The 18,313-nt window shown below is 44.8% G+C and overlaps 1 protein-coding gene across 1 annotated transcript in view; it reads right to left on the reverse strand.

Moving 5' to 3' along the window:
* LOC143288929 (uncharacterized) overlaps positions 1-18,313 on the reverse strand; it is a 32,718-nt gene that overhangs the window by 12,722 nt on the left and 1,683 nt on the right. Inside the window, exons 2-7 of the mRNA XM_076597608.1 lie at positions 17,288-17,323; positions 14,726-14,838; positions 13,237-13,304; positions 9,367-9,596; positions 8,359-8,463; positions 1,246-1,602 (exon numbers count right to left, since the gene is read on the reverse strand). Coding sequence (XP_076453723.1) covers positions 1,246-1,602; positions 8,359-8,463; positions 9,367-9,596; positions 13,237-13,304; positions 14,726-14,838; positions 17,288-17,323 — 909 coding nt within the window. The remainder of the gene's footprint in view (positions 1-1,245; positions 1,603-8,358; positions 8,464-9,366; positions 9,597-13,236; positions 13,305-14,725; positions 14,839-17,287; positions 17,324-18,313) is intronic.

Here is an 18,313-nt window from a genome sequence, read left to right on the forward strand (position 1 = left end):
CAAACCCTAGTTGTTGTTTTTCAGTTATCTCTCTTTTCAGGTTCCCAGTGGCTAATGACTTTGTGTGTTTTCCTTTTGGTCGAATGAAGACGGACGGTTGAATGGAGAACAGTTTTGTGTGTGGAGGCTATACTATTTTAACCCTTTCTGGGTCAGCTTTTGGCTTTTGTTTCCGGGATCCACCACTTCCAGACTGAGCTGCTGAGTTACGCGGGCGGGCCGTCGACAATGGAAGGGACGTCGGTGCAAGTTCTGGACCCCTCGCCTTTCTACACCACTACAACCCACGGCTCGATGAACTCCCTGAGTAATCCCAAGACCTCTTTCTTTCTTTTTTTTCTTTTGCGTTCGACAGCTACGCAGTCAGGGTCGAAGTCCGAGGGATGCCACAAACTCAGACGTCCGGCGAAGATCGGCTACCGTCCCCCAGAGCTTGGTGTTGAGGTCAGCACCCCCAGGCCAGGACTGCTGCCGCATCTTCTCATACAGGGGGCAGTCTTGGAGAATATGGGATGGGGTCTGGTCAGCCTGGCCGCAATCACATAGGGATGTGGCTGCCACTCCAATCCTCTTCAGGTGTGCTCGGAAGCCGTAGTGTCCTGTGCGAAAGCGGTAGATGGTAGTCTGGTGTCTCCTCTCCAGTGTCCTGATGGGATCCCGGTGTGCATGGTAGCCTCCGTTCAGGGTGACCCAGCCTCTTCGGAATCTGATCCCAAGACCTCAAATGGACAGTTACATGGACTGAGTTAAGTTCAAGAGCCTCCGTCCATCTGAGAGTGTGAGATTTAGTGTGAGTGTGATTCCCATCTTGTTTATTACTTAGTAGGCGGGAGATAATATATTTTACAATTTGTTAGTGGGTTTGGAAGGGACAGGGGGTTTAGATTTCATTTGTCCTCTGTACGAGTGTGTGTGAGATAGCTGTTTTTTGTTTTTTTCTTTCAAATAAAGCTTTTTCTTTTATTCTCCTTGTATGCCGAGTTCTCTCTTGACACGAGTGCGGCGTGAGCGCCCGTTTTGTTTTGAATCACAGATTATCCCTGTTTCCATTTCATTCACATATGCTGCAACTATTACTACTGCTACCATCGCCGCCACCACCACCACCGCCACAACTACTACACTTCTACTGCTGTTGTTGCTGCTACTGCTACTCTGCTTCTCTGCTTATTCACACACACACACACACACACACACACACACACACTAAGAGAGAGAGAGAGAGAGAGAGAGAGAGAGAGTTACCCTTTATTCCAACGCGGCCAGCAGCAGAGAACTCCTCTCCGCTGAACATCGTCACACGACACAGGTAGTCTCCCCTATCGGCACACGTGACGTCAGTGACATTGACGACGAGAGACACACGGTCTGATGACGTGTTAGCAAACGCCGAAAGCCGTGGTGACGTGGTAGAGGAATCAGCCGTCACGGCCACAGACGGGGAGGAATCACTGCGAACTGTCGCCAGCACTCGTTGCGTGGAGGAGTTATCCGCTGTGAACACCAGCGTCACCAGGGACCACCCCAAGGCCTCGGTAACCCCGCAGGTGACCAGGAAGTCTCCGTCAGTGAGAAAAGGCGTGCTGTTACTGACCAGGACGTCTGGAACGAGAGAGAACGAACGAACGAACGAACAAAATTTTATTTTACGAGGGTAAATGAGTAAGCACAAAGTACTTGTTTACATCCGGCCCTCTGGGCAAGAATAATAACTGAGAGAAAAAAAACAAAGCGAGAGTCAATTCACAACACCAATGTCAAAATTACACAAGCGTGTGCAAACATAAACATAGAACTTATGTACAATACAATATCGCGATAGATGAATAACAACGAGGAAGAGAGAGAGAGAGAGAGAGAGAGAGAACTCAGAACTCAAAATGTTTTTCATTCAAGGATTAAGATTTTAGGCATGGCCCATTCTTACACACACACACACACACACACACACACACACACACACACACACACACACACACACAAATAGACACACACACACACACACACACACATACACACGCACGCACACACGCACGCACAGATACACACACATACAGAGAGAGAGAGAGAATCAATGAACGAAAAGGGGATATTGGGAAGGGAGAGAGGAAGAGAGTAAACGAGAGAGAGAGGGGGAGAGTGGGGGAGAGTGAAAGACTGAGGTAGAGAGAGTTCGGAGAAGAAAAGAGAGGGAGAAAGATAGAGAGAGAGGGAGACAGAGACAGACAGACATGCAGACAGACAGACTGGCAAACAGACAGACAGACAGAGAAGCAGGGAGAGAGGTGAAGGGTTGGCAGATGCGTTGGAATTCGATTGCGAACACGTCACAAAGGAAAGGTTTTTCCCCTTTGTGATGAAGGAGTTTGTGCGTTGCAGCGTCAGTCCCTACCACATGAACCCAATGAGTATTTGTACATTTTCACGATCTTCACGGTCATGATACTGTGATACTATGTGGAGTGATGGCCTGGAGGTAAAGCGTCCGCATAGGAAGCGAGACAATCTGAGCGCGCTGGTTCGAATCACGGCTCAGCCGCCGATATTTTCCCCTCCTCCACTAGACCTTGAGTGGTGGTCTGGATGCTAGTAATTCGGATGAGACGATAAAACGAGGTCCCGTGTGCAGCATGCACTTAGCGCACGTAAAAGAACCCACGGCAACAAAAGGGTTGTTCCTGGCAAAATTATGTAGAAAAATCCACTTCGAGAGGAAAAAAAACAAATAAAACTGCACGCAGCAAAAAATACAAAAAAATGGGTGGCGCTGTAGTGTAGCGACACGCTCTCCCTGGGGAGAGCAGCCCGAATTTCACACAGAGAAATCTGTTGTGACAAAAAGAAATACAAATAAAAATACAAAAATGAATGTCTGGAATATAATCATGAACATATGATAAATGTCTGATACAAACAAACACACAAAATGTCTGACAAATTTCCAGCAGTTGCTATGGCGGACACCACTGAATACAAACCAAAGAACTTTTGAGGGGGGGGGGGGGGGGAGGGGGGGTCCATTTAGGTTTGGGACAACTTGACAAGGCCGTGTGCTCTTACAATCTATCCGAACATCAGCCAGGCTGAGAGATAACAGACGAACTGTGGAACTTGAGCTAACGAAGAATATGGACGACACAGACACGTACAAAGCCTCTAAAAAAAATGATGATGCTATTGCGTCTTCACCTCATGGCTGCCTACATGGCCCAGTTCTGTTTTTGTTTTCCCTTCCTCCGTGGCGTCATGATTATAAGTCTGCGAGTCAATAAGAAGTTTACAGGGGTAGAAAGATATATATATATATATATATATATATATATATATATATATATATATATATATATATATATATATATATATATACATATTATCGAACCATTCCTGCAGCCGTACATTCCAGCCAGCAAGCAAGAATAAAACAGAGAAGAGAAGTGGTTAATAAATTACGTACTTTAAAGGGAATAATTATCATAATGGCCCACTCGTGTACAATCGAGTGAACGTGGGAGTTGCAGCCCACGAACGAAGAAGAAGAAGAAGAAGAAGAAGAAGAACCTCATCACGTCTAAGCGATTGTTCAGCGTCTTTGTTTTTTTTTGTTTTTTTTCTCTTTTTTTTATTTTATTTTTTTGCTTTTTTTTTTTTGGTTTTCTTTTTTTTTGTTTTTTGCCTTTGTTCTGGTAAACAGACAAATATCTTGACAGTTTTCTAGCAGTCGGCGCACACACGACTGAACACAGAGGTAAAGTGCATGGACCACCAGGACTGTGGACAGACAGGGACACACGGACACAACAGCCCCTCTTTAAAAAAAAAAAAAGAAAAAAAAGAAGTCATATGCTTTTGAAATTAACCTTCCCCTCACGTTTGAGCAATGCGTTGATTTATCTACCTGGTACCTTGCATGTCCTTTGCAAACTCGCCTCCTTTTCTCGCTCTTCCATCGCTTGCAACCCGTCCCCCCCCCCCCCCCCCGACCCCCCAAGCACCCCCCACCACACACACACCACCCCTCCCGCCCCCTTCCACCCTCAACCCCGAAAAAAACCTATCTATTACCCCTCCACCTCTCCCCACCCCCATCCCCTTTCTCCTGTCAGGTAAACTGGTCTTGCTCAGCCGGGCGTGACGAGGCATGTAGAGCTGACAGCCATCACCATGGCAACAACCTGGCCCGATTAATTACCGGCTGTCGTCATGACACCAACACACCCACACAGACACAGATACACAGAAACACACACACACACACACACACACACACACACAAGCGCGCGCTCGCACGCACGCACGCACGCACACACACAGTTTTCGTGAAGCACTGTCTGCATTTTTACGCTACGAAATACCCTTTCTCTTTTTCTTTGTGTGTGTTTTAGGTATGTGCACGCACTATGTGAGTGGTGCGCACGGGCGCGTGTGTGCGTGGTGTGGGTGGTTGGGGTGAGAGGGAAAGGAGTGTGAATGTGTGCACTCGTGCGTGTTAAGTTCGTGTGTCGTGTGAAGTGAAAGTCTTCAATTTAAAAGAAAATAGTATTTGCACTTCACATGACAGATAGAACAAAACAGATGTGATAGTGAGAGGAGGGGGTGGGGGTGTGGGGGTTACGAGGAGGGACGTAACGGGAGAATTGTTAATGAGTAACGTGTGTGTGTGTGTGTGTGTGTGTGTGTGTGTGTGTGAGGGAGAGAGAAGGGGGGAGGGAAGAGAGAGATAGAGAGAGGGAGGGAAGGACACACACACACACACACACACACACACATATATATATATATATATATATATATATATATATATATATATATATATGAGAGAGAGACTGTTGCGAGTGTACACCAATGTTCGTGCGTGCGTGTGTATGAGAGTGTGTACGTGCAGAAAAGCGACGCACATAATTTTGTGTCACGTTCGGGATACTACAAACCATTGTAGAGAGAGACAGATACAGAGAGAGAGGGAGAGAGAGAGAGGGAGGGAGAGAGAGACAAAGGGGGAGAGACAAAGAGATAGAGAGAGAGAGAGAGACAGAGAGAGAGAGTGAGAGAGACAGAGAAAGAGAGAGAGAGAGAAGAGGTGGGGGTGTGCGGAGGGCTCAGGGAAAACGATGAACCCAAAAATTATTCAAATATCAGGTTTCCTTTGGAAGAGAACCTACACACCTCAGAATCAAGGAGCTCCTCAGATGTTTCTGTCAATTCAACAACACCCCAGGATGATCAGATTCACTCAGGTATGACAGGTCTCACACACGTGAACACTGTCCGAATCCACACAAGAGAAAACTGTCAGTTTCACGCTCGAAAAGACCGGGTTCACAACAAAACGCCCGTCCCAGTTTCACACCAGAGAACACCAGCCAAACCAAGAACGACAAACTGTTTTCAGTGTGTTCGGAAGCCCAACTCTTTATTGAAAAGCAGAACACCCGAGTGTGAAGTACAAATCCAATACGTCACGGTACATGACCAGCAAACATAAAACAGAACTACAGTGAAAGTATACTAAAACTGAAAGAAAGCAAAGAATGAAAATAAAAGCATCATGCAGCATCACTGAAACTAACAACCAACCACTTTTGTGCAAGACCAGTTAAACATCATTACAAAGAAGCAACCATGCTATGAGGAAGATTTAGCAATAACAAAGAAATGACGATTTTCGAAAAACAACAACAACAAACAGGCCAGTTATGGTCAAACACGGCTTACGTCACGTTCTAAGGAAATGCTCAACACACCAAGCATAGAGAAATGGCTGAGGAAAAGCTAATACAAGGCCCACGAAGGAAGGCACCCAGAAGTAAATGCTATCACGACATCCACAAAGAAATACGACAATTTCATCTACTAAGAAAGGCTTGAATATTTTCACAAGGAAATGCTACAATACATGCAAAAGGAAATGATACAATATGTCCTCTACTTAAGGCTAAACTGACATCCACAAGGGAGGCTGAAATGACATCCATAAGGAAGGCTGAAATGACATCCACAAGGAAGGCAGAAACGACAAGGAAAGCTGAATAAGATCCACAAGGAAGGCTGAAATGACATCCACAAGGAAGGCAGAAACGACATCCACAAGGAAGGCTGAATAAGATCCACAAGGAAGGCTGAAATGACATCCACAAGGAAGGCAGAAACGACATCCACAAGGAAGGCTGAAATGACATCCACAAGGAAGGCAGAAACGACATCCACAAGGAAGGCTGAATAAGATCCACAATGAAGGCTGAAATGACATCCACAAGGAAGGCAGAAACGACATCCACAAGGAAGGCTGAATAACAACCACAACGAAAGGCTGAAATGATACGTACAAGGAACAGCTAAAATTGCATTCTGAAGGAAAAGCTAAAATGAGTCACAAAGGAAGGCACAGTGTAGTCAAAAGGAACGGCTACAATGAAAGCCATAAGCAAAGGACACAATGATATCCACGAGGAAAGGTACAACATATCCACAAAGAAATGCTAGAATGTGTCCACAAAGAAATGCTACAAGTATGTCCATAAGGAAATGCTACAATTTGTCATTTTCCTACATGTCCATAAGGAAATGCTACAATTTGTCATTTTCCTACATGTCCATAAGGAAATGCTACAATTTGTCATTTTCCTACATGTCCATAAGGAAATGCTACAATTTGTCATTTTCCTACATGTCCATAAGGAAATGCTAGAACATGTCCACACGGAAATGCTACATGATTTCCACAAGGAAATGCTAAAATATGTCCACGCGGAAATACTACAATATGTCCACAAGGAAATGCTACATTATGTCCACATGGAAATGCTACAATATATCCACATGGAAATGCTACAATATACCCACAAGGTAAGACTGCAATTACGTCTACAATGAAATTCTACAAGGAATCCACAAGGAAATTCTACAAGGAATCCACAAAAGATTCATTGACATCCACAAGAAAATGCTGCCATGACATCCACAAGGAAAGGCTACAAAGCTACCAACAAAGAAATACAGCAATGATAGGCAATGATAAAAAGCTGCAATTCTAGCAACCCACAAGGCTACACAGAAATGGGACAGTCAGTGCACACAAGTAGAACGTTTAGTGAGATCTCACTCATTGACAGAACTTTCAGTGAGATCCTCACACAGAGAAAGAGCACTTCATGAGATCTGTACACAGAAAGGGAGCGCCTACTGGAAATAAACAGGAAAACCCGCACACCTATACAGGAAACAGACCATTCAATGCGTCCACGTTCACAGAAAACAGACCACTCAATGCGTCCACGTTCACAGAAAACAGACCACTCAATGCGCCCACGTTCACAGAAAACAGACCACTCAATGCGCCCACGTTCACAGAAAACAGACCATTCAATGTGTCCACGTTCACAGAAAACAGACCATTCAAAGGGAAAACAGACCATTCAATGTGTCCACGTTCACAGAAAAAAGCACCATTCACTGCGTCCACGTTCACAGAAAACAGACCACTGAATGCGTCCACGTTCACACAATGCGTCCACGTTCACAGAAAACAGACCACTCAATGCGTCCACGTTCAGGGAAAACAGACCATTCAATGCGTCCACATTCACACAATGCGTCCACGTTCACAGAAAACAGACCACTCAATGCGTCCACGTTCAGGGAAAACAGACCATTCAATGCGCCCACGTTCACAGAAAACAGACCATTCAATGTGTCCACGTTCACAGAAAACAGACCATTCAATGTGTCCACGTTCAGGGAAAACAGACCATTCAATGTGTCCACGTTCACCGAAAACAGACCATTCACTGCGTCCACATTCACCGAAAACAGACCATTCAATGCGTCCACGTTCACCGAAAACCCAATCAATGCGTCCACGTTCACAGAAAACAGACCATTCACTGCGTCCACGTTCAGGGAAAACAGACCACTGAATGCGTCCACGTTCACACAATGCGTCCACGTTCAGGGAAAACAGACCATTCAATGCGTCCACATTCACACAATGCGTCCACGTTCACAGAAAACAGACCATTCACTGCGTCCACGTTCACAGAAAACAGACCACTCAATGCGACCACGTTCACACAATGCGTCCACGTTCACAGAAAACAGACCATTCACTGCGTCCACGATCACAGAAAACAGACTATTCGATCGATATGCCCACAATCCAACAAACAGGAATCTTCGAAAAACATAAGAACAATGATCAAAACACGCAATGAGGAGAACCAACGTGTAAGGTGTGAAGGCCACGTTAATTTTTCTTTTTCACAACTGACACAACACACAAAAGAGGAAAACGGGAGTGGAGGGTGATCCACCAGACACGCTCACAGGAAGAACAGGGATCTCAAACTCAAAGGGTGGACGTACTAGGGGTGGACTGAGTGGTGCTCTGTTCGGCCCCATCCGTCTGGTGGGTCTGGGTGACGGGTGTCGGCGTGGACGTGCTGTTGGCGGTGTCACTGTCTTCTGAACCTTCACACATAATTCAGGTCACCTTGACCTACTTGTCTGGGCAAGCACAGAGAGAGAGAGAGAGAGAAGGGGAGAAGGGGTGGGTGAGAAGAGAAGAGAAAGAGAGAGAGAGAGAGGCGGCGGGAGGCCGGGGGGGGGGGGGGGGGGGGGGTGAAGGGGCGAGAAGGGCAACAAAACAAAATTTTATAAATTTAACTGGTTTACAAAAATACATAACGGAACTTAATCCACCGAGCATTGTAGTATGAATATGAAGAAGGAAAGGGGAACGTGTGCGCACAAACACATCGACATATGCATTATTTTATTAATATTATTATTTTTAGAAAACACATGAACAGTGTATGCAATTTTGTGTGTGTGTGTGTGTGTGTGTGTGTGTGTGTGTGTGTGTGTGTGTGTGTGTGTGTGTGTGTGAGTGAGTACGTATGGCACTGAATGGTGATCAGCAAGTGTTTAGTGTGCATGGCCCATCAAAACAGAAAGTAGTGAGATGTCATCACCCTTTCCTCACATAGGCTTTCCTATTCACACTGTCCTCTTCTCATCACTTGACAACGGGCCTATGGTCCGAAACGTCGTGTCAAAACGAAGAGGATTCAACTACCACCCAAAAGGTTTTTATAAACTTTAGTTTTTTGTCACATGAACAGAATGAAGATACAGTTTCTGAATGTGTTTTTCCTCATCACTGAATATTTTTCTTATGGCAGAATATACTGATGATTTATCAAACAAACAAACAAACAAAAAAAGTGAAGTATTAAACGCTTCAAGCACTGTATATAAAAGGAGAGGTTAATATATCAAGTGACAAGTAGACACGCACGCGCGCGCACACACACACACAGACACACACACAGACACAGACACACACACACACACACACACACACACACTGACCAATCGGAAGCAGCACGGGGCGGGGAGGGAGACGAGGGAGGTGGGTGAAGTTGAGACTGACAGTGACACAGTCGGAACACACCACGAACTGCCCCATGGCGCGCGCGTCGCTCTCGTTCCATTGGCTGGCGCGCTCCGCCGTTCTGATGACGTCCTGCACCATTTCCCCTTTCGTCACCATACCCGTGTCCAAGAACAGCAACTCTGTGCGGGCACTGATGCTGCCAGGCCTGCAAGACGAGAAGAACGACGATGGGGTGACAAGGATTATCCCCCCTCCCCCCTCACTCTCACCCTGATCCTATGTCTCTGTCTTTACTTTGTATTTTGGTTGTCTGTCTGGACCTATTGTCTGGTTTGCCTGCTTCATCCATTCAGTCCCTTCTGCGCATACAAAACTCTGCTGCCCGACTCGTCCTCAGAAAGAAAAGATCTGAGCACATCACTCCTCTTTTGCAACATCTCCACTGGCTCCCTGTCTCACACAGAATGAAGTACAAGATCAGCACTCTATGTTATAAATATATTCACAAATCTGCCCCTTCCTATCACTGTGGCTGCCTTCACCTCTACACTCTATCTCGCTCTCTACGATCGGCTTCGGATCCACTCTGTTTACGCATACCCAGATTCAAACACTCGACTGTTGGCCGCCGTTCTTTCTCCGTCTCTGGACCTTGCAATTGGAATGAACTTCCTCTTTCCCTTCGTCAGGTCTCCGCACTCAGCTCTTTCAAGTCTGGCCTTAAAACCTTCCTCTTCCCAAAATAGCCTCCCTTCCTTGCCTCTTCGTTGTCTCCTGTTTCTTCAGTTTTCGAGTTATACATGCGTGTGAATGACTGGTGTGAAAGCGCTTTGATTTGTCTCTGCACAAGATTCAGCGCTATATAAATACCATTATCATTATTATTATAATGGTAATGCGTCCGCCAAGGACGTGAAAGAATCTGAGCAATTTCTTCCCATCCACAAGACTTTCAGACGCAAGGACGCTACATTTGTAGTATGTATAAATTCAGTGCGAGCTAAAGAACCCATGGCAACAAGAGGGATGTCCATGGCAAAAAAATTCGCAGTAAGATTCAGCCTAATACCTGCGTGCGTGCGTGCGTGCGTGCGTGCGTGCGTGCGTGCGCGCGCGCGCGCGCGTGTGTGTGTGTGTGTGTGTGTGTGTGTGTGTGTGTGTGTGTGTGTGTGAAAGAGAGAAAAACAATGATGAACGCCTAAAGGCAGCTCCATGTCGGCCTAAACTATTTTATACTTTTTTTTTACGAGGTTAGGATGAAAACAGGCCGATAAGTGCCTATTCCTTTTCCTCAGTAAAAAAATGTTTCGATTTCGATTTCGATTGTAATCTGTCTGTCTACAGACAGGAAGACGAACAGACAGACAGTTGTGCAAATGACATTGTGTTTGTAAAGCACCTAGGGCCATGGTCTCTGATTGATGCTACTGAGGTGCTGTAGAAGAATTCACATCAATCAATCAATCAATCTTTATCCATCAGTCAGGAAACCTCCATCCATCCACACACCTATCTCCACAAACGGTGATACTGTAAATCTTGCTTGTTACATCACAGACAGGAATAACTCGATAGTTACTCGGGTTATCGATGCGACCTTTCTGACAGAGAGGAAGAATGATGGGTTGGGGTTAGTTTGTCAGGATAAATTCCGTTGTTTTTGAAATGACAGTTGAAAAGGATTAGCAAAACGTTCATGATCGAATCAGAGAGAGAGAGAGAGGAGTGGGGAAGAAGAAGAAGAAGGGAGAGCAAGCGAGCGAGAGAGAGAGAGAGAGAGAGAGAGAGAGAGAGAGAGAGAGAGAGAGAGAGAGAGATACACAGAACGAGAGAGAGAGACAGACAGACAGACAGACAGACAGACTGAGATGGTTTATTCATTATAGGCCTAGACCTCTCATGAAGGTGAATGTGAACAGATAAACAACAGTTGTCATTTTAATTATAAATATGGAAACAAACATCAGAACACACACACACACACACACACACACACACACACACACACACACACACACACACACACAGATTGGGGGATGTTTTATTTTTAACAGAGACAAACACATAGACAGAAACACACAGAAGGAAACAGAGACAAACACATAGAGACAAACACACAGAAGGAAACAGAGACAAACACACAGACAGAAACAGAGACAAACACACAGACAGAAACAGAGACAAACACATAGAGACAAACACACAGAAGGAAACAGAGACAAACACACAGAGACAAACACACAGAAGGAAACAGAGACAAACACATAGAGACAAACACACAGAAGGAAACAGAGACAAACACACAGACAGAAACAGAGACAAACACACAGAGACAAACACACAGACAGAAACAGAGACAAACACACAGAGACAAACACACAGAAGGAAACAGAGACAAACACACAGAGACAAACACACAGAAGGAAACAGAGACAAACACACAGACAGAAACAGAGACAAACACACAGAAGGAAACAGAGACAAACACACAGAAGGAAACAGAGACAAACACACAGAAGGAAACAGAGACAAACACATAGAGACAAACACACAGAAGGAAACAGAGACAAACACACAGAAGGAAACAGAGACAAACACACAGAAGGAAACAGAGACAAACACACAGACGGAAACAGAGACAAACACACAGACAGAAACAGAGACAAACACATAGAGACAAACACACAGAGACAAACACACAGAAGGAAACAGAGACAAACACACAGACAGAAACAGAGACAAACACACAGAGACAAACACACAGAAGGAAACAGAGACAAACACACAGAAGGAAACAGAGACAAACACACAGAGACAAACACACAGAAGGAAACAGAGACAAACACATAGAGACAAACACACAGAAGGAAACAGAGACAAACACATAGAGACAAACACACAGAAGGAAACAGAGACAAACACACAAACACACAGAGACAAACACACAGAAGGAAACAGAGACAAACACACAGAAGGAAACAGAGACAAACACACAGACAGAAACACACAGAAGGAAACAGAGACAAACACACAGAGACAAACACACAGAAGGTAACAGAGACAAACACATAGAGACAAACACACAGAAGGAAACAGAGACAAACACACAGAGACAAACACATAGAGACAAACACACAGAGACAAACAAAAAGAAGGAAACAGAGACAAACACACAGAGACAAACACACAGACAGAAACAGAGATTCAGAATGGGGACGGAGAGCGGAGAGGGAGACAAACAAACAGACAGCAAGACACAGACAGACAGACACGAAACAGACAGACCTGCAAACAGACAGACAACAAAACAGACAGACAGACAGACAGACAGACAGAACGAGATCGAAAACGAGAGCGATTTTGTTTAATGGACAACCCGGAATAAATATCCATGCTTGTCTTCAGCCAGCCCTGAGGGCAAAGGAAAAAATATGAAGAAAAAAATTGATGTATAAAAGTGAGAGACTGGCAGGTAGAGAGAACGAGGAACAAGTATAAATGTGATAGATGGACAGATACTTCAGTTCATACTGTTATGTCTATCCTTTAACTCACTCAGTACAGCCAGTCCTCTCTTCTCCTCTACACAGACCCCTCGGATGTCCAGTGGGTGTCTAGATAGATAGACAGATAGGCAGGCAGGCGGACAGGCAAACAAACGGACTGACAGACGGATGGGTGGACAGACAGACAGACAGATAGGCTGGCAGGCAGGCAGACGAATAGACAGCTATATAGACAGACAAGCAGACAAACGGACGGACAGACAGACAGACGAAAGACGGACGAACAGACAGATAGATAAACAGATAGACAGACAGACAAACAGACAGACAGACACTTACCCCAAAGCGATCACTTTGTTTCCCCGATACACGTTGGCCAGTGACGATGTCAGGAACAGCTGATCCAGCTGGGGGACAGATGAACCGTCCATTGTTTCGTGAGGTGGCAGAATGGTTAAGACACTCATCCGCCAATACATAGTCCGCGAGGTCCCGTGTCCCAATCCCGCTCTTGCCTTTTCTCCCAAGTTCTTCTTCTTCTTCTGCGTTCACTCGCATGCACACGAGTGGGCTTTTACGTGTATGACCGTTTTTACCCCGCCATGTAGGCAGCCATACTCCGTTTTCGGGGGTGTGCATGCTGGGTATGTTCTTGTTTCCATAACCCACCGAACGCTGACATGGATTACAGGATCTTTAACGTGCGTATTTGATCTTCTGCTTGCATATACACACGAAGGGGGTTCAGGCACTAGCAGGTCTGCACATATGTTGACCTGGGAGATCGTAAAAATCTCCACCCTTTACCCACCAGGCGCCGTCACCGTGATTCGAACCCGGGACCCTCAGATTGACAGTCCAACGCTTTAACCACTCGGCTATTGCGCCCGTCTCTCCCAAGTTCGAAACGAGCATATAGCCATTTGGAGGACACGATAAACCGAGGTCCCGTGTGTATTTGCATTTGTATTTCTTTTTATCACAACAGATTTCTCTGTGTGAAATTCGGGCTGCTCTCCCCAGGGAGAGCGCGTCGCTACAGTACAACGCCACCCATTTTTTTGTATTTTTTTTCCTGCGTGCAGTTTTATTTGTTTTCCCTATCGAAGTGGATTTTTCTACAGAATTTTGCCAAGAACAACCCTTTTGTTGCCGTGGGTTTTTTTACGTGCGCTAAGTGACCTCGGTTTATCGTCTCATCCGAATGACTAGCGTCCAGACCACCACTCAAGGTCTAGTGGAGGGGGAGAAAATATCGAGAACTGAGCCGTGATTCGAACCAGCACGCTCAGATTCTCTTGCTTCCTAGGCGGACGCGTTAACTCTTCAGACTTTTCCCATTTTATCCTCTGAATCTGCTTCACGCTTTACCCATATTATCCATTGTATCCCGGCGCAACACACCCTATCTCGCAATCCACCAATTCCTATTTCACCAACTGTATCCTCTGCATTAACTCACTCAGTACGGCCAGTCCTCTCTTCTCTACACAGACCCCTCGGATGTCCAGTGGGTGTCTGAATGACCCAACCTTTAGCTTCCGTCGTCACAATTGTGGTATTCTTTGTCATCATTCACGTCTTCAGTATAAGAGCCTTCCGCTTGCAATATTTTGATGATGGTAATTGGGGTGAAACGCTGTTAACGTCGTCTCTTTTGCCGTTCGTATGGAAATGTTAAAGAAAATTCCTAAGGACGCAGACTTCGCCCTATTGTGAAATCTGCACGCGACAACAACAAAGAAACACACACACACACACACACACACACGCACGCAATCGCTAACCGCTGACCGCGTCCTCGCTCCACATTCAGGACAGGACATACCTCTGTGCTATAGGGGACCGCCACACTGGTGAAAAGGTCGGAGCCAGGGCGGGCCATTTCAGAGGAGAAGTTCTTGTTGAGGATTTTCAGGGTCATGGAAGCCCGCACCACCGCTGCACACATACACACGCGCACGCACACACATACACACAGATAGAAAAAGACACACACACACACACACACACACACACACACATATATATATATATATATATATATATATATATATTCACACAAACAAAGACACCCAAATACACTTGTACACACACATATAGACTCAAACACAGAAGCACAGACAGTGACACACACACACACACACACACACACACACACACACACACACACACACACACACATGTCTATATGTCTCTATATATATATTACAGACACAAACACAGACACCCAAATACACACATACACACACATATTGACTCAAACACAGACGCACAGACATACACACACAGAGAGGGCCAGGGAGGGATGGAGAGAGGAGGGGGGTGGGGGGGGGGTGGGAAGGACAGGTAAGATATGCATATATGTAAGGTATGCATATTGTGGAGAACATAACTGACAAGATGAATAAGGTGCGCATGAAACCACACTGCATACTTTTACATCATACAGCAATAACCTAGCATATAAAACATTATGCAACAATGAACTAGCAAATGTGTGTGTGTGTGTGTGTGTGTGTGTGTGTGTGTGTGTGTGTGTGTGTGTGTGTGCGTGTGTGTGTGTGTGTGAGAGAGAGAGAGAGAGAGAGAGAGAGAGAGAGAGAGAGAGCGCTCTGTAGGATAAAACTTGAATATTTGTAGCTATTGATAATTTCCATTTTCCTCTCTAAAATCATTTTATGCATGTAAAAATGGACCAGCTATTCTAATCACCACAAGTTTAGGCGTTTGTTTTTTTGTTGTTTTTGTTTTGTTTTTGTTTTTTTATTCACCGATAGTCTTTTCTGTCTGATGTGTTTGCTGGATAGTTTGTAATCTAACACGGGCATACTGGAGGGCAAAGGGGAGATTGGACTGAGAAAGAGAGAGGGGAGAGTCTTGAGTCTTGACGACTTCATTTGTGTTTGTATTTCTTTTTATCACAACAGATTTCTCTGTGTGAAATTCGGGCTGCTCTCCCCAGGGAAAGCGCGTCGCTACACTACAGCGCTACCCATTTTTTTGTATTTTTTCCTGCATACAGTTTTATTTGTTTTTCCTATCGAAGTGGATTTTTCTACAGAATTTTGCCAGGAACAACCCTTTTGTTGCCGTGGGTTCTTTTACGTGCGCTAAACCATAGTGATACAATGTATAAAAAATGGAGGAGGCCCACGTTTTCCGCTTTTTCATGTAAGTATAAAAACATTTTATATGCTTTAAATGGCAAACGATGGGTAGGCATAATGACAAAATGTAACCGGTATTTCAAACACTTCGTGTACATATTTACATATAGTGGGTAGCGTCCTGTCTCGCCATGAATTAAAAGATTTGGCGTTTAGGTGGTGACATTCAAAAATCTTTTCAATGCAAACAGATACACCCTTTCTATGACTGTGAGATCGTTATCAATATCCCAAACTTCCGCACCATAACTAAACATAGGCTGGATCTGTGCATCAAACAGTTTGAAAAATACAGTGAGGGGTCTTTCTCCTAGAGACCAGAGTAACCTGAAGATACACACCACGCCTTTTTTGTTGTTGTTGTTTTGTTTTGTTTTTTGCACGATCAGCGATATCTTTCAAGGCGTGGGAAAAGGACAAGCGAGAAGAGAGATAGACACCAAGATACCTGTACAAGTTTGTCATTTCTATCTGATTTTCTCCATAGTACCACCGTTCACATGCAGCAACATGACCACCGTTTCTAAAGATAATCACATTTGATTTTTCAAGGTTCACCTCTGGTCCCAATCTGACAGATACATTATGCGAAACGTTTAGCTGGTTTTGTAAACCACAAACAGTGTCAGAAGCAAAAATGACATCATCTGCAAACAACAGAATCAGAATTTCAAGAATATCAGGTATCAACCGAAGTCCATGTCTGGCATGTTTTGTGATTTCATCTGTGAGTTCATTAATAAGAAGAGAAAGTTTCAGTTTCAGTAGCTCAAGGAGGCGTCACTGCGTTCGGACAAATCCATATACGCTACACCACATCTGCCAAGCAGAGAAAATAAAACCGGACTGCATAGTTCGCCTTGTTTTAGTCCTCTTGGACATAGAAAAGACTGTCACATCACTACCCGATCGGACTTTAGCTTTCACTGCTCTGTACATGCTTTGTATGGCTCTGTACATTTTCCCATTTACGCCGTGTTTTCTTAATATGCTCCAGAGTTTTTATCTACTCACCAAATCGAATGCCTTCCTAGAGTCAATAAAAACAACATAATAAACTTTTTATGGTATAATAATTGTCTTTGAACTAAACAAGTGAGTCTGAATATATGATCAATAGTACTATGATTTCTTAAAGAGAGAGAGAGAGAGAGAGAGAGAGAGACAGACAGACAGACAGACGAAAGGACGGACACAGGTCAGAATTATAGATTACTTACGATAGCCTCTTTGTGCCGGCTCGCTTCCCGCGCCATCTGACAAAAAGAAAAATACAGAGGGAAAAACATGTGTGTGTGTGTGTGTGTGTGTGTGTGTGTGTGTGTGTGTGTGTGTTGGGGGTGGGGTGAAGGGGGTGTATATGTGTGAATATGATCGTTATCATTGTTATCATTTTTGGCAGCAGCAGCAGCAGCAACAGCTGCGGGAGCAGAAACAAAAACTAACGATAGTAGCACCGCTGTTGTTTGTTGAATCAAGAAAGCTAGAGAGGTGCTGTTGACAACCAACATAATTACATCGATCGGCGAAAGGAGGCAGTATCACTGGAAATAATCGTAGTTTCCGAATACCTGCAGTCCGCTCGGTTGTAGCATCTGCATGTCTAAGGCCAGGTTGACGCCACCTGCCCCTTTAATTAATTACTGATCGATATCAACGAAAAATCAGATCAATTCAATTTTTCAGAATGATTACTGATCGATATCATTGAAGAATCATTGTTCAACCTCTGAGAGAAAAAAATAATCTGGTTCCATGCCTCATGATATCCTGTTCATGTGGTATCTCAGTGTCCAGGTCTGTCCGTCTGTGATGCCTGTGGAAAGATCACGTGAAGATGTTGGGTGCCGGCAAAGGCACGTGGTTGTGGACGTTCTGCTCGTCAGTCTCCATTGCAGACTGGGGTCATCACTCAGCCTGATTTTCATGTGGACTTGAGTTAGGTAATGCCCTACGGGTGGGTGAGTCAAACCAGGTGCTATAACAGGTAATGACTTGCCCTTTGAGGAGCCACTATAGTAGGTGACGCCCAGTATTAGGTGAACCAGTCCAACGACTATGGTAGGCAACGTCCTATATTAAAAATTTTGGTGAATCAAACCAGGCACTACAGTAGGTGATGTCCTGTATTTGTTGAATAAGGCCATCCATTATTTGTATTTGTATTTCTTTTTATCACAACGGATTTCTCTGTGTGAAATTTGGGCTGCTCTCCCCAGGGAGAGCGCGTCGCTACACTACAGCAC

Source organism: Babylonia areolata, chromosome 13 (genome assembly GCF_041734735.1).
Source record: "Babylonia areolata isolate BAREFJ2019XMU chromosome 13, ASM4173473v1, whole genome shotgun sequence".
Taxonomy (NCBI): Eukaryota; Metazoa; Mollusca; class Gastropoda; order Neogastropoda; family Buccinidae; genus Babylonia; species Babylonia areolata.